This window comes from Populus euphratica, unplaced genomic scaffold (assembly GCF_000495115.2).
Source record: "Populus euphratica unplaced genomic scaffold, PopEup_1.0 scaffold5.1, whole genome shotgun sequence".
In the NCBI taxonomy this organism is placed as follows: Eukaryota; Viridiplantae; Streptophyta; class Magnoliopsida; order Malpighiales; family Salicaceae; genus Populus; species Populus euphratica.
The window spans coordinates 3742563-3767079 of record NW_011499848.1 but is presented as its reverse complement, the minus strand read 5'-3'; the positions used below and the strand labels follow the sequence as shown (position 1 = coordinate 3767079).

The 24517-nt window shown below is 33.6% G+C and overlaps 3 protein-coding genes across 3 annotated transcripts; 2 read left to right on the top strand and 1 right to left on the bottom strand.

Moving 5' to 3' along the window:
• Positions 1–185: 185 nt before the first annotated feature.
• LOC105116239 (ubiquinone biosynthesis protein COQ4 homolog, mitochondrial) lies at positions 186–4459 on the bottom strand. Its single transcript, XM_011013477.1, is given in 3 exon segments — positions 186–909; positions 912–1098; positions 3657–4459. Coding segments are annotated over 3 exon segments (765 nt in total). The 5' UTR covers positions 3840–4459; the 3' UTR covers positions 186–514.
• A 331-nt stretch (positions 4460–4790) lies between these two features.
• LOC105116231 (serine/threonine-protein kinase pakH) lies at positions 4791–14534 on the top strand. Its single transcript, XM_011013468.1, has 18 exons — positions 4791–5590; positions 5856–5944; positions 6039–6146; positions 6310–6417; positions 6568–6658; positions 7854–7906; positions 9510–9572; positions 10002–10046; positions 10540–10575; positions 10780–10835; positions 10960–11041; positions 11669–11791; positions 11897–12008; positions 12826–12970; positions 13193–13418; positions 13623–13823; positions 13902–13987; positions 14219–14534. Exons 1-18 carry the CDS (start codon positions 4846–4848, stop codon positions 14316–14318), a joined length of 2469 nt encoding a protein of 822 aa, XP_011011770.1. The 5' UTR covers positions 4791–4845; the 3' UTR covers positions 14319–14534.
• A 2186-nt stretch (positions 14535–16720) lies between these two features.
• On the top strand, positions 16721–18657 carry LOC105116221 (uncharacterized). The gene is made up of 5 exons (XM_011013458.1): positions 16721–17179; positions 17334–17395; positions 17502–17677; positions 18034–18142; positions 18259–18657. Exons 1-5 carry the CDS (start codon positions 16885–16887, stop codon positions 18550–18552), a joined length of 936 nt encoding a protein of 311 aa, XP_011011760.1. The 5' UTR covers positions 16721–16884; the 3' UTR covers positions 18553–18657.
• Positions 18658–24517: the final 5860 nt, after the last annotated feature.

Sequence of the window (24517 nt, the reverse complement as noted above, 5' to 3'; positions counted from 1 at the left end):
ATCATCATCAAAATTTATCCTCGTAAATTTTAAACACTCGGCATCCCAGGTTCGCAGTGCTTATTCCCAGATCTCTTTTATTATTTTTTGACGATTCTTAAGGAAAAACACGATTTTCATATAATATTCAATAGCTAAATCTATCATAGTGGTTGTTAAACACCTTTCAGTTGGTGGGAGAAATCGGAAAAAATAAATAATTTGCATGCTGGGCTCATCAGAATTTTAAAATACAAACATGACCTCCAACGCAATAACTAACATGAGATAACCGATCCATGTTTGAACCCGATTTTTTTTCTATGGCTTGAAATCCATAAAAATCCAAGCATGAATTCAGTTGATAACACCCCTGTTCTCATATTATGTTGCAATTGTGTTTGATCAAGAAAAGGTGCTTTTCTATGGCTTTCACTTGCCTAAGAATGCTAGATCTTGATATAATCATAAACCCTGTTCTACGATGTTTAAAGGAGTGCTCTTCGAGCTTTTTGAACGAAGAAGAAAATGCAAGTTAGGGGAACAAAATGATGTTCACAAGCTTTTCGCCGTTGGAAGTTTGCAAGCGAAACTCGTTTTTACCATCCGAAAAAACTCCTTTTGTACATCTTCTCAAAGGCATATTTTGATTAGGGGCAGCAGGAGCAGGAGTTACCCCCCATTTTCTGCGGACATCTTCCAAATCCTCGTGAAAGTGCTTCTCATAATACACACACATGAGATCTGTGCTCTGCAAGCCAGCCCGAACGGCCCACGGGAAGTAGTGCTGGAAGAAAGATTTCCTCTGCTTCTCAGTAAATCTAGCTGTGCCTCCAACAACAGACATCAGGCACATTGGCAGGTACATTTGCTCGAATTCACCAATCAAGTTGGTGGGCAGACCAAAAAGGGTGTGCCAAAAATCATGACCTCGCGAGCCCGCATGGCAACATACGCCACTTCTTCCGTTTCCATGAATCGCACTGGTGGACGGTCATATGGGGGAAAGTTCCTAGATCCCATGACGCTTGCATAGGCAGCACCAAATGTATTGGCTGGCAAATCCCAAGCATGCCCCACTTGAGCAGATATGACACGAGGTCTCTCCATGAGAAGTGCCTATCAACACGATATAAAGGAAGAGTTGGTTTCTTTATAATGAATGACACGAATTTCAACCATCAGGTGTCTGTGTGTGAAGAGTCCATATGGAAGTAATCACAATTGTAGCCTAGAGATATATTAAAAAAATGAATTCCAAAGCTAGAATTATTTTTCACTCGTGACATGCTTCGCTTTAAGCTTGCTTTCAAAACGAATTCGCTTTGATATTGCATGATAAATTTGGAGCCCGCAGCGCCTGTCAAAATTTCAGTTTGTTGATATTATCTGGCGTTGCCATATCCCATCACGATATTAAAAATTAGTTTGAAAAAGATTGAATTTCTAGTATTTTATTATTTCACTGTTATTTAAATAGTATAATTATTAAAAATCCTAATAAAAATTCTATAATAAAAAACTGATTATACAAAAAAAAAAAGATATTATTACTTCTTAAATATCTTGTTTGAAACAGACTGCATTACTCATTTTTATTATAAATTGCTACTATTTTGTTAATTTATACTATAATAGTTTGCGTGTAATATTCTTGATTCTGGCGCCTGAATATTCTACTATAGATATTTCTAACTTTGATATTGGTAAATATTAATTAGCTATAAAATAAATTTAGATCAATATTTTTATTCCTAACTCTAGTATCAGTGCATAAACAAATAAAATAAATTTATTTTTACGCATGCACACATATTTTTTATTATATTTTAGCTAAATGAAATAAAATAAATTTAAATTAGTATTTTATTTCTGACTCTGACATCAGTAAATAAACCAATAAAATAAATTTATATTATTTTATTCATGTATACACATATTTTTTATTTTTTAATTGTTAAATTTTTTTGGGCTGGGTGGGCTAGACCCAGCCCAGCATATATATTTTGGGCTGGGCCCAGCTCAACTCATATGGGCTGGACTAGGCCCAGCCAGCCTGGCCTGGCCTGGCCACTGGCCCAAGCCGGTGGCCTGGCTGGGCTAAGCAACACGCGTGCGCTGATGCACGCGTGCTGCTACACTGTGCAAGTGAATTAAAATTCACTTGCACAGTGTAAATGCAAATTAACTGCTATAATGTGAGAAGACGAAGCCGCTTGCCTGGTCTGCTGGAGGCGAAGGCGCGCAGTTGCTGATCAACCAGCCTCTTTCTTGCTTTCCCTGCCTCTAGTCTTTTCTTTCTTGTTCTCTGGCTCTTCTCTGTGTTTGCTCGCCTGGCTTGCTATCTGATTCAGGAGACGGAGGCGTGATGGATCACCGGCCAAAGCTCTGCTTCGGTTCCTTTGTATGCTCCTGTGTATCCTCTTGTTCTTCCTCTGGTTTTTTGTTTTCGTTCGTTCCCCTGTTCTTCGTGAATTCACCTGTCAGCTGCTCGTTCCTCTCTGTCTCTTGTGTTTATTTTCCATCCCTCGGTCCTGCCTTTCTGTTCAGCCGGTTCAGGTGCTGCGGCGAAGACGATGATTGGCCAATGTTCCCTGCTTCTGTTTCTCGTTAGCCTAATCTCTCTATTTTTCTTCTCTGTTCTCTTGATCTCCGCTGCTTGCAAACGAAGACGACGGTGTGGAAGGGCCGTTCCACCAACACGGCTTCCTCTCCTCTGTTGTAGTTTTTCACCCCCCGGTTCTGCCCTTTTTCTTATCTGTGAATTTGCTCTCAGTCCCTCTCCAGCGTCGGTTTTTAACTCTGTCTTTCTACATTTTTCTTTCCGCGTGCATGGCCTTTCTCTGCCGGTTCCCTCCCATTTTTTTCCTCTTCTTTCGTTGCTCCTTCTCTGCCTTTTAAAAAGCCAAAGAGCTTCAACAACCATTACCCCTACGCACGGGATCATGGTCCACGATTTGCTGCAGATTTCCTGTTGAATCGGTTTCTCCGTGCGAAACGAAAGGGATGGGATTATAACGGCGTCATTTGGCATGAAAAATGACAGATTATGGATTGGTCCCTGATGTTTTGAAATGTATCAGGATCCTTTAATCAATAAATTTTAATTTTACCCTTTGAATTAATTTCAATTAAATTAAAATTTAATTAAATCGCAACATATTAATTCTTCAATTAAATCTCTAATTTTATTAATTAAACTAATCTAAAATTTAATTAAATTTCAAACTCCTTAATTCTTCAATTAAACCTTAATTAAATTAATTTCAAGTTTAATTAAGTCTTAAAACTTTATCAATTCTCTAATTAAACTCTTGATTTAATTAATTAAACTAGTTAAAAATTTAATTAAAATTTTAAACTTTTAGTCATGTTATCCTTAACCTAAATTTTAATTCATTTTTTATTTATTTTATTTTTACTTATTTTTCATTATTTTTTAGTAAATAAAATAATTAAAATAAAAATTTCAGGTTATGACAGGCATCATAAAAAATACCCAAGATTCATAATTCACAACGTAACAAGACTGGATAAGGACTGTTGCATATTATGTAATGCATTCAGGATGATAAATAATTCAGTCATACCAAACTACTACTACTGTTAGTACCACCACCCAGGAAATGGATGATGAATGAAATCAAAGGGAGATAGAGAGAGAGAGAGAGACCCACTCTTCTCTCCGGGCTCTTCTTCATTCTTTCGACAACTCTTTCAAAAGCATGTTTTCCGGTTGTTTCTCCAAGCGCCGCTATCAAATCCGCTCTTCGTGGATCTAACAACGCACCCACCGCGGAACCAACAGCAACGGCCGCCTGTTGCCATCCGTTCAGCTGGATTCCTCCTCCTCCTATCATTCCTTGCTCAACAACACAGCGTACCTATAATTAATGACAAAAGGGGAATTTTCTCCAAGTTTCTAGTCACAGTTGAATTGAATCTAGATTTATTTTAGAGTTACATACATGAAAGGAGAGCGGAAGAAGAAACGACAAAATAATAATAATAATAAAAATAAAAATAAAAAGAAGGGCTAGGGAAGGCGTGACCAAATATGAGGGAGAATGGGAGAGGGGGTTGGCCTGCTTGGATTTCTTTGAAGTGCAAAATAGACGAGAAATTTTCCGATGATAAGCTATAACCAGTGATATTTTATATTATTACAATATATGCCACATCAACTCTTGTAACCAGCCATTCTCTTCAATTCCTTCTCTTCTATCCTCTCTCTCTCAACGTTGCTTTCTCTCTCAACTTCACCATTCCAGAGCTACAAACCACTGTTTTTGCCTCCCTCTTGACTTCATCATCAAAGCCCACGATTTCAACTTCACGAGTGCCGTTGTCGGAGGAGCCTTTTTATTGCAAGTTCAATTGGTTTACACTTTGAATTTTCTGTAGTTGAATGTGAGGGTGAATGGGATTACAAGAGAAAATATTGATTCAACACCCCGAGTGCTGCTGAAAGAAAGAGGGGCCTTTTTTCAACAAGAAGTTTGAGATTCAAAAGACTGGAACACCGTGAAGTATTTATATGTATCGAAAAAATTCAGTTTTAAAGCTTTTGAATATTTATTTATCATAAAATTAGGAACTATCGAACAAATCCTATGGGCTCTAGATCAGACAATACCTGGATTCCTAAAATCAACCTCCATTGCATTGCCTTGTCCATGACATTAAAGCACGATGGGCTTCGGACTTGTGGGATGGGCTGAATTTATAAGCATATGGACCTCTCAATTAAGCTGAGATAGCCCAATAAGTCACCAACAAGCCCATCAAGACGCACCGTTTTTTTCGCTTTCCTCTTCAACGGTCATTCCTCTCTCTCTCTCTCTCTCTCACTCCGTTTCACACTCGATGTGGAGAATGGATCATCCATCCCCATCTCGCCGGACGCGCACCAGCAAAACCCCTAATAAATCGGAACTCTACTCTACTGTCGTAATTCACAACTCAGACTCCGACTCTGAACCCGAATCCAAATCCAAAACCGACGACAACAACATCTACGCTACAATGCTCTATAAAGGAGTGGGAGAAAACAACAGCAAAAACGACGACTTAGACGTAGAAGAAGAAGAAGACGAAGAATCTCTTCCTCCTCTCCTCAAACGCCTTCCAAAAGACTTTGGCGGTGGCGACGACGACGAAGACGAAGACGACGCTGATTTCGGCACTATGATCGTCAAGACCGGCCGCGGACGCCACCAGAAACAGTCATGGTCGTCATCATCCGCGGTTGCCCCTCCAAGGAAGCCTCATAGCGCTCCTTTCACGGAATTTGAAAGCCGAATCAATGATATTGGAGATAACAGTGACGGGGATGATGACGGGAGAGAGGAGTTTGGGACATTTTTGGTGAAATCGACGGTGGTGAGGAGGAGCGGGAGTGGTGATGGTGGGTCAACGATGGGGAAGGCGGTGGCAAGTATGCAGGCGTCCGGGGAGCTAGGGTTTGGAAAGGAGCGGAAAGGGAGTGGGTTGCTAGGAGAGGAGTGTAAACAACACCAGCAGAAGCAAAGCAAAATGTCTTCGAGTTCGATTCCAGAGAGTGTTACTAGAGAGGATCCTACTACTAAGTATGAATTGCTTAATGAACTCGGTGCGTGCACTTTTTGAACGCGTAATTTTTTGTGTTAATTATGCAGTTTGAGTTTGAATATAGATGTGTATGTAGAACAAGGGATGGTAAGTGAGCATTTTAGTCATTGTGGTAACTGGTGAGGTTTAAATGTTTAGTCGACAAGTTAATGGTGTGTTTTCGATAAGGTAATTATCTTGATTAAGCTTTGTCTCTGGTATTTGTTACTTACTTTAAAGTGAGTATGTTAAAGTGTTGTGTGCTGAGTTTGTTTCTTGGGTGTCAGGGAAGGGGTCTTACGGGGCTGTTTACAAGGCTAGGGATTTACGAAGTTCAGAGCTTGTTGCTATCAAAGTCATATCATTGACCGAAGGAGTGAGTGTGCTTCCTTGTTCTGCTTATAATTAAGTTCTTTAATTTGTTGGTCGAATGTATATTGGATGCGGGTCCAAATGCTGCTTGTATGCAGGAGGAGGGATATGAAGAAATTCGCGGTGAAATTGAGATGTTGCAACAATGCAGTCATCCAAATGTTGTTCGATATCTTGGGAGCTATCAAGGTGAAGAATATCTTTGGGTATGAACTCTTTTTGGTTACTTATTTGAGGATTAGCAATCAGTTTGATTCTATGGGTTTCACCCTGTCACAAGTTTATTTTTTGGTGCTCGATTCTTTTTACTGGGGTGTTTTTTGCAAGACTAGTTGTTGTTGTTGTTACTATTATTATTATTATTTGCAGATTGTTATGGAGTACTGTGGGGGTGGAAGTGTTTCTGACTTGATGAATGTGACTGAGGAACCTTTGGAAGAGTATCAAATAGCATACATATGTAGAGAAGCTTTGAAGGTATCCTTGATTTTAATTGGTTGGGACTTGTGAGAAGAAAATGTTGATACTTGTCTATTCCATTTTTATTTCTTTTTTCATTTTGCTCTACTTTTACATACTATGGTGGTTTGATTTGTACCCCTTTCTATTCTTCTATATATCATGCAGGGCCTTGCTTATCTGCATTCAATTTTCAAGGTCCATAGAGACATTAAGGGTGGTAATATTTTGTTAACTGAACAAGGTGAAGTCAAATTGGGTGAGTATTTTCTTTCAAAAATTATGTGGTAAATAATGGAACTCCAATTGTGCTTATAAGAAACAGAAAGGAATCACTTATTGTAGGGTTTTTTTTTTTTTTTTTTCCCTAAAATGCTTTTTGGTAGTCCTATTGTTTTTTTAAATGACATTGATAGCTTTCATGTTGCAAAGGACTGTCTGAATACCATGACGTGGACTTGCTCCTAACTTTCATTCTTCTTAACAGTTTTTCTTTTCACTCCCTGACTTGAATGCTTGTATTTCCATGATGTCTTGATTAATATAAAATAATGAAGTGGAAATGATTGCACTTGTTAATGCTGAGTTTATGACAGAACAGATTCAAAGTTTATGTACTACTGGGGATTCGTGGAGGATTAGGGCTTGGGATTTGAGAATTCTATGGGTTTAGACTAGAAGAAAGGGATTTAGGGCTTGCAATTTAAATTAGTGATGAAAGTTGAAGGGCTACCAACTTCACTCTCGTAGGTGTTTTAGGAGTCACATCTAGAAGATAGAAAATCTGAGTACCACATCTTAATTAAGGGCCAATAAGACACTATATAAAATAAAAGCCAGACCATGATAATTTGTGCAAGTCTGGAAATTACAGAAATACCATTGTCTTCCAAAATCACACTACAAACAAGAATTTTGCTTGTTTTGTTGCCTGCATCTGTGTTTTATAAGTCCCGTTAGCGAAGAAGCTACATGGGCTAGGCTACCTTTAAGTCCTGTTTGACAAATGGATTAGAGGTTGGTCTTCTGAAGGAAATCAAATTCATAAATTTGGTATTAACTTTTGATGATTGAGATTGAGTTTGCTTCCCTTGTAAATGTTTAAAACTGTATGGAAGAATTTCCATCGTATTGAGACATTCAAGACACAAAAAAATTTATAAACATGAATTGTTTCTGGCTGCTAACATTGTTGAAGAGGCAGACCATGATTTGGATCAAAATGTCATATTTTCAGGATTAGAATTTGTGCCTGTATTTAATGTCATACTTGACAGGTTATCTCAGAATTCATTCCATGCACCATGCCTTTTCTTGTGAAAGCCTACTGAAATATTACTGCCTTTTCTTCTGCTAAAGTTTAAAGCCCTTTACGTTCTATATTCTAACTTCTAGAGTGCAAAGTTAATGTCAAACTGATCCAGAATTTTGTGGTTATTGCAATGTCTGAGCAGGTGATTTTGGGGTTGCCGCGCAGCTTACAAGGACCATGTCAAAGCGTAATACGGTACAGTAATTGTTGAACTAATGTGCAGTTTTTATGAATTCATATTTTGTGAATTAGAATTGCTTGTAGCGTGCTCCAGCTTTTTCTAGATGATAGCATTCCTAGTATAGAATTGCATGCCTCAGAAAAAGCCTGATGTCTGGAAAGACAACTTTATGTTGAACTTTCTGCATGTCAGCCTGTGATGTATTTGAAAATGTACACTTCCAAGTTTATCTATGTACCTTCATCGAGGTGTCTTTCCTACATTATGGTAACCTCAAACCTATTTCTCATGATAAGTTACTTTTAATCTTTCTACCAAAATAGGGTTTATGACAACTTTTAAACAAGGAATTCTATACTGTATAGACTTCAAACCACATGATACGTCAGCATTTAATTTTTCTTTCTAAATTATGTACTAAAGATAAAAAAAAAAATAGAGAAAAACATACTTTATGCACTCTCCCTCACCTGTATCTGTTCCTTTCTTCCTGCACTTGAAATTTATTTAATGAACTCTTTTCTTTGTTTCAAGAATCCAGCTATTTTGAGTAACACTAGTTTTTGGTTCTCCATATAGTAAATAAATGTTCAATTAGAAACATCCCAAGACCTTCTCTAATAACAAATCCAAATGCAAAAGGAGCTCATTAAGCTACATGTATTTTGTTCTTGTGAAACTTTTGGAAAGCAATAAACATTTGATTCTTGGACGGTTGTTTGCCATCCACCTTCAATTGGAAATAGGAGTCACATCAAAGAGTGGATTTGAAGAAAAAAGGGAGGGAGGGAGAGGTTGGAGGATTTTAAAGGCAAAGCCTAATGGGTGATCAAGACCTATGGTAGCAGAAAAAGCCCAACCAAACAAAAAATTTTCCTTCTATAAAAGCAGTTGTTCAAAATTTTGCATATTGTACTCAACATGAGCTATAATATATATAGGAAAAGGCAAGTATAGACAAGAGAAAACTGGAAAATAATAATTTTATAAGTATTTGAACAAATTAAAAGCTGGTATGTTTGTTTAAATGTGAGGTGAGTGTAGATGGTAAATAAATTCTGGTAAATTTGGTTGAAATTGCTTTTTTAAATTTAAAAAAGAAAACAAAACTTGACTTCTTATTCTTGGTTCCATTTTTTCTTAAAGAAGATTGTCTAGTTTGCTCATTGAGTTAAAAAATTTAAAGGGTATTTCTATGAAGTCAAATGTTTTAGCTCGTGATTTTATATATAGTTAATGGACTACTGAGTTTTATTTTATGTGTAGTTTATTGGCACTATGAGCTATAATATATATAGGAAAAGGCAAGTATAGACAAGAGAAAACTAGAAAATAATAATTTTCTAAGTATTTGAACAAATTAAAAGCTGGTATGTTTGTTTAAATGTGAGGTGAGTGTAGATGGTATATTAATTCTGGTAAATTTGGTTGAAATTGCTTTTTTTAAATTTTTTTAAAAAACTCGACTTCTTATTCTTGGTTCATTTTTTCTTAAAGAAGATTGTCCAGTTTGCTCATTGAGTTAAAAAATTTAAAGGGTGTTTTTATTAAGTCAAATGTTTTAGCTCGTGATTTTATACATAGTTAATGGACTAGTGAGTTTTATTTTATGTGCAGTTTATTGGCACTCCACATTGGATGGCTCCAGAAGTTATCCAAGAAAGTCGATACGATGGGAAGGTATCATTTCCATTCTTTGTTAGTTTCCTTTTTCTTTCTACTGTCCAACTCTCTTCCCTTTTCATTGGGTAATAGGACTTGAAAGCATATTATGTGCATGGATATGGGTGTTCACATGACCTCATTTTGCCTTGGTTGTGGGTTCCAAGAGCTTTCTTGCATTCTATTCTATACTGTACTGACTGAACCACCAAAAAGTATCTCTCAAGTAGGTCTGGTAACCCGCTGACATAAATTGAATTTTTTTTAACAGAAACCTCCATTGTTCCTATTCTTTTCCTTCAAAAAAAATTTCAGTCTCAAATGTCTAGTGTGTGAATAATTGTCCAGTTCTTGGGGGCATCAATGTTTTGGAAGTATGGTGCACATTTGCTGTTCCACAAATCTCTGTACGACTAACTTCTTACTGTTACCATGTTTTTCTTTCAGGTGGATGTATGGGCTCTTGGTGTTTCTGCTATTGAAATGGCAGAGGTATATGCATTTATAATTATATCAAGGATTCCCCCAAAAATCTTGATAGTTTTCCAAGTTGCTTAGTTTCTTATAGCAGCTACTTGTGATTGTTCTTTTCCCAGTTAGCTGCTTCTTGGTATTTGCTGCTAAATTTGTCCCTGGTCCTAATAGTTCAAGTTGTCATCCACATACAGGCTTGGGATAAGATATAGCTAGTTAAAAAAAGAAAGCTAGTATTCTCTGATTTATTTGTTGTGTTTTTTTCCCCCGTCCATAGACCAAATAGTGACAAATAAAGAATATGGTATTAACTCTAGTGCTGGTGGAGAAAAGAACAGAAACAGAAAAATAAAAGAGTGAAAAATAAAAGAGTGAAAGTTTTCTTGTGCTGAATAATGAATGATGTGTTGCTCATAGATTATTTCAGTCTTTTTGTAATCGCTTTTGTCATCCTTTTCTTATCTAAAAAGAAAATTTTGACGACTTCTTAATTTTTTGTTTTTTTCTTCAGGGACTTCCCCCAAGATCCACAGTGCATCCTATGAGGGTTAGTGATTGCTCAAGCATTTGAACTTGTTCCTGTTACTGTATAGTTTTTGTTGGGAAGCTTGTGGGTAATACATGCACATCATTGACTACACATAAATTCTCATCCTATAAATATGATGCTCAGGGATTTTTTGAGCTTATTTGATCAACCTTTGTTCACTATTAAAATTTTTAAGTTTGGCATGTTTATCATCCGTGATAGGTTTTGTTCATGATATCCATTGAGCCAGCCCCGATGCTTGAGGATAAAGAAAAATGGTTCGCCTTTCAGTTCTTTTTACCCACAATCTTTTGCAACAATTCGCTAGTGGTTGCCTTTACATTTTTTTTGACACAGCAGCATATGTTGTGATGTTTAACCATTTGTTGTTTTATCTGCCAGGTCTCTTGTTTTCCATGATTTTGTGGCGAAGTGCCTTACAAAGGAACCACGCTCACGTCCAATGGCATCTGAGATGCTGAAGGTATGGAGACTTGTATGTCAACAGGGAAAATATGCATATTGGAAGGTGTACTGATTGTTTAGAACTCTGCTGCATGCATTTTAGGCTTGGACAGCTCTTTGTTTCGGGTTTGGTCATACTTCTGATGTTGTCATTTCTTTTTCATTGATCCTTTCAATGCTTCGTGACTGTTCTAGGTTTGCCTTGTGCCTATATCCTGTTCAACCTTGTAAACAGATTTTTGTGTAAATTAAACATTGGCAAAGCTTCAAATAATTGGCTTGAAGATTTTTGTCTTTGACAAACATTCATGGTTGGCTTGCCAGAATAATAAGGTTGTTCATTTATGACTTGAAGAAGATGAACTTAGAGCTTGGTGACACAAATAATGCATTACAACAACTAGTTTAGGCCATAATAGTTTAGAGACCAAAATAAAGGTAGCGTACCTAAATATTGGACTGTGACTTCGTTGACTTGAGTTGGTTTGTAGTGATGGCATTTTATTTTATCCAGGGATTGAAACATGTGCAGGATTCTTCTTTCTCTCTCTTGTATTATCTTTTACTCTGGAACTTCTTTATATATCATATTGTTATTTATTAATTCTGACTTGAGCTGTTTTTCCTGTATTTTGTTGGAACCTAGCACAAATTTATTGATAGATGCAAAGTTGGAGCCTCTGCAATGTTGCCAAAGATTGAAAAGGCCAGGCAAATTAGGACTGCAATGTCTCTGCAGGCGCAAAATCTTGCTCCAGCTGAATCAGAAGTTTGTTATTGTCAAATTTCTACCTTTTAGAAACTGAAGAAATCTCTTTCTAACTATTTCTGAGAAATCATCCAGTATTTCCTAACTTATCTCAATCTGAAACAGCCAACTGAAGGTCCAAAACTGAATGAGGTTTATGGAGACACTGTTCCGTCAAATCGACTTCCTATGGTAAATGAAGTGCATAGCTCTTCAGATGGTGTCGATATGGCTGGAGGTATGGTTTTGCTTGCATTCTATGCTGTGATAGGATGGAAAAAGTTCTTCTGAACTTAAGAGTTTACCACTACCATTCATCGTTTTTTTTTTTCTTTGGGGTTTTCTTTTTTTTCTTTGGGGGGGTGGGGGGGTGTGTTGCTGCAAAAACAATGTTCATATGAACTTCACCTGGAGAAATTAGGGAAGCTGATTTTTGTAGCATGGTATAAAGTGGACTTTGTTTACATGTCTCAAAAGGCCTGCTTAGAGCTTGATTGCTAGTAATCTTCACCAAACTTTATCTTATCTGGAAAGTTGAGAAAGGTTATTGCAGATAGTTGCTAATCTGCCATGTGATGGAGCTACCACCAGGCCTTGACTGCCACCCATGCCTTATGGAGTTTGTGGATAAAGTCTATTATGGAGACACCACTTATTGTTGGGACCTCAACCAACTTTATTGATCTTATTCAGCTGTGGTTGAATGGGATGGAACATTACTTTATAGCTCACCGATGAAACATACAGGACTCCTCTCATTCAATCTTACCTTCCATTCTAGTCCCTTTCAGCCATTGTAGTCCATTTCAGACTGATATAGTAATTTTGGCCAAATTAGGGGTGTTTCTGGTTTGTGCTTCATAGTAAGCATGTTAGGTTTGATTTTTGGTGACAAGGCCTGCTGCCTTCTAAAAAGGTACTCCTTGCCAACAACTTGGTGACTCATTGACACAGGAGAGAGAGAAATTGGCCTGGTTCAAAATGTGTTTAGACTAACATAAGATGATTTGATATGTTTTTAATCCCCTATTCATTAATGGTTCATATGCGTGCAGGTGACTATGGGACTTTTGTAGTTCATGGTGGAGAGGAAACAGATAAGACAGGCTTATATGATGCGGGGGGGATCTTTCAAGACCACCCAGGAAACACAGAAGGCCTTTCAGTTAGTGGCACAGGAGGCAAATCTGCTGACCCCTGGTACTCAATTCACCATTGAACTCTGATGTTTATTTGAGAGAATGATCCCAGTTTATTGGTTATAAGATTATTCCCAGTATAGGATTATACCTGTACATATTACCTTGCCCTTTAGTTGTTATTTTGAGTTTCCCTCCAAGCTGATAACCATTGCCTAGTGCCTGCGGATGTTATTTTACTTGCAAGTTAGAGTGCACCAATTAATTAGGACTTCTCTGTTAGGTTGGATAATGCAATGGGGGTTGCTGCAAACAATCGTTTGGTTGGAGAATCGCTTCCTGCATTGCAGACAATACAGACATCTACTCCTGAAGTTTCTGGCTATTCTGAGCAGAATCTCAAGAAAAATACCGTTTCTAAAGCACACGTTGGAGGTGGTGGCAGCATGGGCTGTTCCACTTTGAAGAATGAAACAGTCAGCAGAAAAGCTTTTGCATTGCAAGATAAGGTTATATTCATTCTGAACTCATCCAAGAGTTTAAATGATTTTGTTTCAAGTGGTGCACACTGAACATGTGTTTTCAGTATATGAATTTAGCGTTATTGAAATTGGATTTTCAGTTATGCTCAAGTGTTTTCTTCTGTATTTAAACTCTTTATTTTCTTTGTGTGGATAATTGTGACTGCTTACGTTGAAGTCATTTCTATGCAGCTTTGGTCCATATATGCAGCAGGTAATACTGTGCCCATTCCATTTTTGCGGGCAACAGACATATCCCCCATTGCTCTCTTATCAGACAATGTGCTTGGAGGCAGCCAGTGTGATAATAGTGGAACTGTAGCAGCAGAAGCACTTCAGGAGCTTTTTTCTGGTGATGGACCATCTAAAAAGGGCCGAAGGATACAAAACGAGGTTATTACCCCCAACCCTTCTCCCTCTCTCCCCCTCAAAGACATGTTTGTGCTTATGTGTTTATTTTATATGCTGCAGATGCCACTTCCTCCAGGTGTTTACCAAAGACTGACTTCAAGTTCTACGCTGCTGAATCTGGCGCAGGCTTTAGCCTACCACAAAATGTAAGGCCCGCTTATTAATCTTCTGTGAATGCTGGTATAAAATTTGGCGCATTGTTCCAATGCATTTATTTGATTAATGACGGCTCTGTAGAAATCATTTCTTGCTTTCCCAAGTTTCCTTTTGGGGTTCTGGGAAAACCTCACTTGCATAGATGGGCTGTTTTTCGTGCAAGGCACTATATTTATCCGCAGCTTATTTTGTTTACCTACATATACTTGCATTCATTGCAGGTGCTATGAAGAGATGCCACTCCAAGAGTTGCAAGCAACGCAAGAGAAACAAACCATTCAAAATCTTTGTGATACTCTTCGAACTATCCTCCGACTCTAGACAAGTCGCATGTTTGTAAATGAGAGCGCTTTTTCTTCCCCATTTATCTGCCCTTTACTCTTTTCAAGCAATGCTGTGATTTGTTTGTAATTGTCTTAAGAGGCAAAAATTCGGGTGTCAGAGGGGACAGTTTTGTGCTTTCATTTATTTTTTCTGCCGCCACTGTATATTACATGGTTAATAGGTAGAAAAATAAATTAGTATATTTTCTCACTCTGCATTCGTAGCTATTAACTTCTGATGTGGTTTTTCCTGGTCACTTTAATATGCCCTCTTCCTCGACGAAGTTGAACTTTGGATGATGGAGGAAAGGGGAAGACAAGAAAATATGATGGAATGGGCTTTCATGAATTTTTGCCTCTCCCAAGAAAAAAAAATAAAACAAACAGCAATATAGAAGATTTACTATGTTTATGAAGTAATTAGTAGTATTTAATTAGTTATTGTTAGAATATTAGCAAGCAACGCCTTACAAGTTGGATGATATAATTTTTTTAACTTAAAAAAATATTTAGGTTTGGCTAATTTTTTTTAATAGAAAAAAATTTAAATAATATGGAGATTGATTTAATCTGAATTGGTTATCTTGATGAGTTTAAATGTAATTTGATGAGTTTTAAAGGTAATTTGAATAACTAATAAAAATATAATTTGATTCAAAATAAATATTTAAAATAAATTGTTTTTTATATATATTGAGATAATAATATGTTATATTGATTTAGGCATATAAAGGTTAATTTCTCAATTTGTATGTTAAATTATAAGACTATAATAACTTTAATTTTAAATTTCTATTTAATTTAATATTCAAAGATAAAATTAAAAAAATAATATTTATTAAAAAAATTTATCAAAGTAAAAAAAATAAAAAAAGGATTAAATCCAATAAGAAAAAAAAAAGGAAAATGAAGGATAATGAAATAATTAAAGCATCAATTTTAAAAACCTTCTCAAATAAAACAAATTTTGCCTTAGCAATAGTGGATAAATTGAATAATATAAACTTAGCCTGAATCAATCTAGGTTAAGTCACAAAACCTACAATATATGAGATTAGAATAATTATGTAAAAGAATGGAATAAAAAAATCAATTGTGAAAAAAGACCTACAAATAAAAAAACATAGATCAAACCAAGTACACTTTTCAAACTTGTGATCCAGATTTTTTATAAAAAACAAACACAAAAAAATCATAAAATCAAATTTTTAATCAACAAAATGATGAAAAATAAAATTAAAAAAGAAAGTTTCAATAAAAAAAGGATTTAGAACAAAAAATACCAATCGAAATTATAAGGATCAAATTTAAAATAAATAAAAAAGATATTAAAAGATATAATTGAAAAAACAAGTTCAATTACGAAAATGATAAAATACTTACAATAAAAAGCGACGATCAATTTAAATAAAAAATTAAAATAAAATTTCAATTTCACTAATTATTTAAAATAAAAAAAAGGAATAAAAATCAAATTTAAACAAAAAATAAAAGACAACTTTAAAACTTTATAGTGCTAAGTGTAAAAATTAAGGAGGAAAGATAAAAAAAACAATCACCAACACCAAGTTACAAGGAAGTTAATCATATATACCACTTAGGAGCTGCTCACCTTGAAGATTCATGGATTATTGTTAAATGTTTGGGCATCAAAAAACTTTGCATACATCATTTGTAAAGCGTGGATCTAGCCATGTGTGACCATGCGAATGCACTAGTAACTTTTTAATAGCAAATGTATATATTATCTATACTAAAATATCACATTGTTCTTGATCCAACTTGATAACTACACAACATCTATAATAAAAGGATAAAAAAATCCTTGGCATAAGCTTTGAATCATTTGAAATCAAGGGCAATAAAGATCGTTTTATTGTGGTATAGAAAAAAAAAAGTCAAAATAAATCCTGCAATCTAGTTCAAAGTTTTTTTTTTTAAAGGTATTTTATTTATTTTATTACATAATATTAGATTTAGTCAATTTATTCTGGTCTTATAATTCAGGTTATAAATTTGATCGGTTAATTTAATTGATTTTTTATGTATCTTTTCAATTAAGTATTTTTTAATTTTATTTTTAAATATTATATTTGACTAAAAATTAAGTTTCATAATTTATTATTGATTTGTTCTATACGATGTTATCCTAATTTTATAGTTTATACATGACAGGTTAACTTAGGTTGATTCAATCTATTTTTTTTATTGAATTTTATTTTTAATTTTATTATTCAATATTAGATTATTAAAAATTAAATTTAATAATTTTTAATTTATTTTTTATAAAATTATTTACTAATCTAGATAATAAATTTACATATATTTACTTACAAACATGTTAAAATAATTTTATTACATTTAAAAAAAAAAAATCCGATCGGAGCGCGGACATTGGTTAAGTGAACTTCGAAAGAAAAAGGAAAAACTTATGCGAGATACATGGCACAACGAGCAGAACACAGAGACAGCCGGCAGCACCAGCCGACCGGTTTATTAGAAGCCAAATAGAGGGACGGCGAGAAGGGAGACACGAATAGCCATAGCGATAGCGGTCATCAACAATGAGAAGTGGGCGAATCATCCAGAATCTGCTACTACGACCCGGTTGTCGCCGTCTAGATTTCTTTTCTTCATCTTTATCAACTACTACTGCCATTAGAAGCCTCTCTTTCTTCACCCTCGCAACACACGAACATGAAATCAAAACCCTTCCAAACCCCGCCTCCTCTTCTCGTTTACTTGCTTTCTTTTCAAAACAACCCACTTATCTCCACTTCTCTCCTTCTTTAACCCCTCGGTTTTTAAGCACCACTATCTCCACTGAAGAGAATAGCAGCGAAGATGACCTTCTTTATTGTAATCCCCTGTTTCTTTCCTTTTTTTTTTTTTACCTATCAAACATAACGATGCTATTGGATTCTTAACTTTAAAGCTTATTCTAAAATACGTGCTACTTAAGTGTTTGATAAAAGTCCCCCTCTTTTTTCTTTTTCTTGTTGTGATGCTACAGATGAAACAACTGAAGATTTTGAATCGGATGGATGGGAAGAGGAGGAGGAAGTGGAGCCAAAGGTATTATTATTATTATTTTTTAATCTATAGAAAATTTTCGTGTTCATATACTATAGTTGATGGTGGCAATTTGATGATGCTAGTTGTTTTTCATGAATTAATATAGTTAGGTGATGGCGGGGATGGTGGTGGAGTTGTGTTGCAAGGCTTATCCTGGGGCGATCGAACTCTCTCCATTGCTCGTGAGGTGTTATTGTCATTTGGTGATGATATCGAACTCTTCGCTTTCAAGACTACTCCTCGCGGATACGTTTATGTCAGACTCGATAAACTGTCCCAACCGTAAGGTTTTCTCTTCCTGTGAATTTGGAAAGACAGATGAATGACTTCCTATTGCGTTTTATAATCGAGCAATTAAGATAGCTCATTAAGTACGAATTTAGAATTTAATTGACGAAGTCTAAGAAACCCTTGTCATTAACAAAATACTGCTGATTGCAAATGATTCTTAACATAAAATTCTTTAAAGAGGTGGGAGAAGTTTCTTCTCATTGAACCACACTTGTGTTGCCTTCCACAAAATCCATAATTTAGCTAATTGGAGGATACGACTCCATATATCTATGTCAGTTTGTTTGTGGAAGATAGTCTATTTTCTTGTATATGGACATTTAACATCCATAATCGTCGATCATCAGATATGGATGTCCCAGCATTGAGGAGCTCGAAAGCTACTGTCAAGAATATAGGAAAAGATTGGAGGAAGTCGGGGCACTTGGAGAAATACCTAACAATTTGGCTGTTGAGGTAGTTTGTGGTTGGCTGCTCTTCTCTATTTTTCCTCACACAAGTTTCTTTTATCTTTCAATGTCTAGCGTAATTCCATAAGGACACATAAGGATAGCAGTGTTCTTGTCTTGAAGGTGTCGACTCCTGGCGCAGAGAGGATACTCAAGGTACCAGATGATTTGTCTCGGTTTAAAGACATGCCCATGAGAGTATGCTATACAGAAGGCAATGACCCAGAAAAGAATGGAGTCTTCTTTCTGGAGTCCGTGGAAATGGAATCAGAGAACTGTGTATGGAAGTTGGCAGATGTGAAGGAAAACAGGGACCCTGAGAGCAAGGGTAGACCATTAAACCGCAAAAGGAGGGACTGGAGATTAACGTTGCCATTCAAGATGCATGGAATGGTATCCTTGTATCTTGACTGCTGACATACCAATTCCTTGTCATCATTTCTGCTCAAAAGTTTGATGATTACGTCTCTCTTTCAAATTGCGGTGTAGCTATTTTTTAGAAAATATTTGAAGTTTTTTTAATTTTTAATTAATTTATTTTTGAATTGTTTTAATATTTTACGTTAAAAATTAATTTTAAAATAAATAAAAATATTATTTAAATATATTTTTGAATAAAAAAACATTTAAAAAAACAAAATATGTTATACTTACAAAAACATTTTAAAAAACAAAATATGTTATACTTACAAAAATACAATTATTCTAGGGCACCCTGTACGCATGTGCGCTCGCACACAAACTGTTAGGAGGCCAGTAAGAAGTAGTTTTCTTGTCTTTTAAAAAAAGTTGCAGGCCTACCGTCCGGGACGGCCTAAATGATAGGTAGCTGCCCGTTCAGCCTATCTTTTCCTGTCCTATGGGCCCTCAATAAACTGGGCCTAGTCCGAAGGCCCAATCCATTTAAGTTCACCCTCCAAGGCCCGGCCCGGCCCCACACTCTCGTCAATCACCCACCCATCTGCAGACACAATAATTAACAACATTTTTTTTTTAAGTCAAGAAGAGTTATTTTTTTTATTATTATTTTTTTTATGATTGCTCTAAATTCATATAATTAAAAAGTATCATTATATCGAATTATTAGATAGTCCCCCAAAATCACAAACCACAAGTTAAATAAAAAAATATATTAAATAACATAATCTCTGGACAAACTATTGGCATCCATCTTGTAAAAAAATATAGGGCAAACTATTGTATACAAAAAGGTTTATAAACAACATGTATTGTAGTATATTACAAAGGAAGGAGCCCTTTCGTCTCCAATACCATGCAAGGAAGGGGCCAGAAAGGAAGGAGTCGTTTGTCTCCAATACTATTAAGGAAGGATACGTTTGTTCTTTTATAGTGCACACCTAGATCATTGATTTAGGTTATACTGCGAGTACAGTAGGGTCAATTTTTCTTTTTAAATATAAAAAAATACTTAGATGTTGTTAAGGTTTTTTTAGTTGAAAAAAAATTTAAATAATGTAAGAGCGAGCTCGATGTGACTCAATTAATTTTACAAGTTTAAAAATAATTCGGATAATTTGTAAAAACATAGTTTGATTTAAAAAACTTCAAGATGATATATTTTTTTAATATTAAAATAATAACATATTGGATTTACTTGGGTTGGTTAACATGTCAAATCTGTTACACTATTTTTGAGACTATGATAACTTTATAAAAAATAAATTATAAAATCTAATTTCAAAAAATCAAATATTGAATGATAAAATTTTAAAAAAATAAATTCAAAAAATACAAAAAAAACATGAGTTGACCTGTCAAATTCGTGACATGGATCATAAGACCGAGATAACCTCGTAAAAAAATTAAAACAAATTATGAAGTTCAATTCTCAATCAATATAACATTGAAAGATGAGACTAAAAAAAATTAATTATAAAAAAAACATGAAAAACAATCCAAGTCAATTTGCCAAACTCATGATCTAGATTATGAGACTGAGATAATCTCATTGAAAGAAAATAAAAAAACAACAACTTTATTTAACCCGAATTAACATACTAAATCCACAACTCTAGTCATGAGACCAATATATTCTTATAAAAAACAACTCAAAATAGAATATGAAACTCAATTCTCAACCAATCCAATATTAAATAATAAAATTAAATTTTTTTAATTAAAACATACTAAAAATAACCCTAGTAAGCTTGAGTTGACTTGAACCCTAGTCAACTTGAGTTGACTTGTTAAATACTATTTATAGGTCATGAGATTGGAATAATTTAACAAAAAACAAATAAAATAAATCATGAAACTTAATTTCCAATTAACTTAATATTAAAAAATAAAATTAAATAAAAAATTCTAATCAACTAGATTAATTTCTATTTATATCATAAGAGTGAGATAATCAAATAAAAAATAAAATTTATATTAACAAATAAGATTTTAAAAAATAAAAAATATGTTTTTAGATACATAATAAAACAGAAAGTAGTAATATTCTGTACATGTTTTAATATATTATTAAAATAAAAATAAAATAAAATCTGCAGCGATCAGGGAGCAAATATTATAGCAACACATAAATCACTCTTGACAGAAAATAATAAATTAATTAACACTAGTTTATAAATTACAAATTGTTATTGAGCCATTGCTGTTTTGTTTTCTTTCATTCCTTTTTTTTTTTTTAAAAAAATTCCATTCTCGATTGACATGGCTGCGCATCATGTTTAGTTACGAGTGAATAAGTTTTATTATTACGGGAGAGCTTCCTTTCCCTTTCCTCGATGGAAAAAAAATTTAAATAATGTAATAGCGAGCTCAATGTGACTCAATTAATTTTATAAGTTTAAAAATAATCTGGATAATTTATAAAAACATAGTTTGATTTAAAAAATTTTAAGATGATATATTTTTTTAATATTAAAATAATAATATATTGGATTTACTTGGGTTGGTTCCCATGTCAAATCTGTTATACTATTTTTGAGACTATGATAACTTTATAAAAAATAAATTATAAAGTCTAATTTCCAATCAATCAAATATTGAATGATAAAATTTTAAAAAAATAAATTCAAAAAATACAAAAAAAACATGAGTTGACCTGTCAAATTCGTGACATGGATCATAAGACCGAGATAACCTCAACCAAAAATTAAAACAAATTATAAAGTTCAATTCTCAATCAATATAACATTGAAAGATGAGACTAAAAAAAATAATTATAAAAAAAAACATGAAAAACAATCCAAGTTAATTTGCCAAACTCATGACTTAGATTATGAGACTAAGATAACCTTATTGAAAGAAAATAAAAAAACAACAACTTTATTTAACCCGAATTAACATACTAAATCCACAACTCTAGTCATGAGACCAATATATTCTTATAAAAAACAACTCAAAATAGAATATGAAACTCAATTCTCAACCGATCCAATATTAAATAATAAAATTAAAAAATTTCAATTAAAACATACTAAAAATAACCCTAGTAAGCTTGAGTTGACTTGTTAAATACTATTTACAGGTCATGAGATTGAAATAATTTAACAAAAAACAAATAAAATAAATCATGAAACTTAATCTCCAATTAACTTAATATTAAAAAATAAAATTAAATAAAAAACTCTAATCAACTAGGTTAATTCTCTATTTATATAATAAGAGTGAGATAATCAAATAAAACATAAAATTTATATTAACAAATAAAATTTTAAAAAATAAAAAATATTTTTTTAGATGCATAATAAAACAGAAAGTAGTAATATTCTGTACATGTTTTAATATATTATTAAAATAAAAATAAAATAAAATCTGCAGCGATCAGGGAGCAAATATTATAGCAACACATAAATCACTCTTGACAGAAAATAATAAATTAATTAACACTAGTTTATAAATTACAAATTGTTATTGAGCCATTGCTGTTTTGTTTTCTTTCATTCATTTTTTTTTTTAAAAAATTCCATTGTCGATTGACATGGCTGCACATCATGTTTAGTTACGAGTAAATAAGTTTTATTATCACGGGAGAGCTTCCTTTCCCTTTCCTCGAAACAGAAACGGTCAATTGGTAATCATTTAAGTGGTGGCCAAGTGGTAAGGACTTGAAATCAAGGAGTTTGCTCTCTCTGTGGTCTCAGATTCGAGTTCTTGGTTGTTTATATGATGGTCACTGGAGGCTTACATGGTCGTTAACTTCAGGGCCCGTGAGATTAGTTGTGGTGCGCGCAAGCTGATCCGGACACCCACATTAATCTAAAAAAAAAACGGTCAATTGGTTGGTCTGGGAGCATATCTTGTACGAGGATATAATTCTAGACAAGATCACATGCAAGATAATATTTCTTTTTTTTTTTCTTTTTTTGGGGTATAAATGTAAATTAATGACTTGAGAAGAATTTAATCTTAATGCATAAATAAAACAGGACACGAGAGATATTGTCTGTAGTGTATATAGCAAGAATACTGAATACTGAATACTGTTGCCCCCACAAAGATGATGCAAAATAAAACAAACTCTAGGCCGGTTAAGTTGCCTTCAGAGAGAGATGGCATTTATATATATTTCCAGAAGTTGATAAACAACAAGCAAGGTCCGGTCCCCGGTATTGACAAACAACGATCCCGCTTAATCACTTAATTAGTTCAACTAATTAAGAAATGGGACGAAAATTGATAAGTGTTCTTGGCAGATATTTGATATTTCTTGAAAATCTTATATAATACATGTTATATCATGTTATAACCCTCGAGGAATGCCGAATGGTAACATGATGGGGCAGGCTATATGTTGACTACCCCTAATTTTTCTTTAAAAAAAAGATAAATCGTACTATAAATTTTTTGATTTTATCTTGATTTTAATTATTGTGATGATCAAGAAATTAGAGTTGAAAGTTTTTATTTTTTATCTAAATATTTATTTTTGATGTATTTTTTATTCAAAATAACTAAAAAACACTCAAAACACCTTGATAAATTCATTTATAACCTAGAAAAAAAAAACACTTAAATCCAAAGATTAACCTGAAACCAAAAATCTTCTCGAACTTATATATATTTTTAGGTATTTTCAAAGTAAAAAAAACACTTATGTTGAATCACTCTCATCAAATGAAATTATTTAACATAAATATCATTTGTTTTAATAGTTGAAATTGGTATTAACGATTTTTTTTAATGCTGAAATCTTGTGAATTTTCTCTCTTTTCTCTCAAATAAAAGATTAAAAAATAACAAAAATAAATTTTTATATCAAATTTAAATTGAAAAAATATCGAGAAATAAAAAATATATACTATGTGAAGTTGAGGATTAACGTAAACTTTTTGTGAAAATTTTAAAATCTTTGCTCATTTATGATGTCTTTTCCACTTTAATTTCTTATCTTTTAATTTTGATTTATAATTGTTCTTTAATTTGACTTAGAAAGGATAAAATCATGCCAAAAAAAAATTAAGGATCAAAATTAAAAATTTAAAAAATTTAAACCACAAGTTTGTAATAAAATGAGAGACAGTGAATATTACATGCATGTACATTAAAAAAAAACCTGCATCTTTATGTGTTTTTTATAATGAGTTTAAGGTAGCTTAATTTTTCATAATTGATATTTTTCCATGCATAAATTTTTTTATGAGTTAATTCCCTTCACCACCCTCTATTCTAGTATCCTTATGCCCAGCTCTCTCTATTTTGAAAACTTTGCACTTTCTACCTCTTATTTTTCTCGTGATAACACTTTCGACCCTCCGTTAGAAGTTTATTATGCTAAACATTCGAATCACTTAACCCCATTCGACTTTGATGTGATCAGTGGAACAAATCAAGCAAAATGTGTTTCTTCCTTTCGTAACTAAGCATGTTTTTTGTTTTAATTTATTTCATGATTTATTACAAAAAAACATTGATGAATTAATGACATGGATTATTTTTTTAAATGCTTTTCGTTTTAAAAAGGGTGTTTAATTTATTAAATAAGAGTGCAATATTTGCCTATAGCTTCTTTTGAAACATTAGTGTTTTTGGATTTTTTTCTAAAAAAATAGATGAAAAAATTATCTCTGTGATGTTCAAAATAGAAGGTGATGGGGTAACATATATATAAAGATAGTATGTATGTCACTCACACGTGAGCATGGATTGTAGAATGTAGTTTTGATTGGGTTTTTGTGAGGTGGTTCTCCTTGTAGTTGATAAGGTGGAGCTGACAAGGATCAATAACTCAGATTAATATACAAAATAATTGTGGGCAAGCTAATATGCTTAATTAGTGTGACAACAGACACGGCAACGTGTATATATATATATATAGTTAGTCTAAGCCTTCAAGAGCAACGCGAATTATAGAATTTTTTATGAATCATGGAGCCATCATCATTATCAGAAACATCTAATTAATTAATCA

Coding starts and splice junctions, on each gene's coding strand:
- LOC105116221 (XM_011013458.1), top strand. CDS start 16,885: ATGAGAAGTGGGCGAATCATCCAGAATCTGCTACTACGACCCGGTTGT. Junction 17,180..17,333: donor CGAAGATGACCTTCTTTATT/GTAATCCCCTGT, acceptor GTGATGCTACAG/ATGAAACAACTGAAGATTTT. Junction 18,143..18,258: donor CTAACAATTTGGCTGTTGAG/GTAGTTTGTGGT, acceptor CTTGTCTTGAAG/GTGTCGACTCCTGGCGCAGA.
- LOC105116231 (XM_011013468.1), top strand. CDS start 4,846: ATGTGGAGAATGGATCATCCATCCCCATCTCGCCGGACGCGCACCAGC. Junction 5,591..5,855: donor TGAATTGCTTAATGAACTCG/GTGCGTGCACTT, acceptor CTTGGGTGTCAG/GGAAGGGGTCTTACGGGGCT. Junction 10,047..10,539: donor CTGCTATTGAAATGGCAGAG/GTATATGCATTT, acceptor TTTTTTCTTCAG/GGACTTCCCCCAAGATCCAC.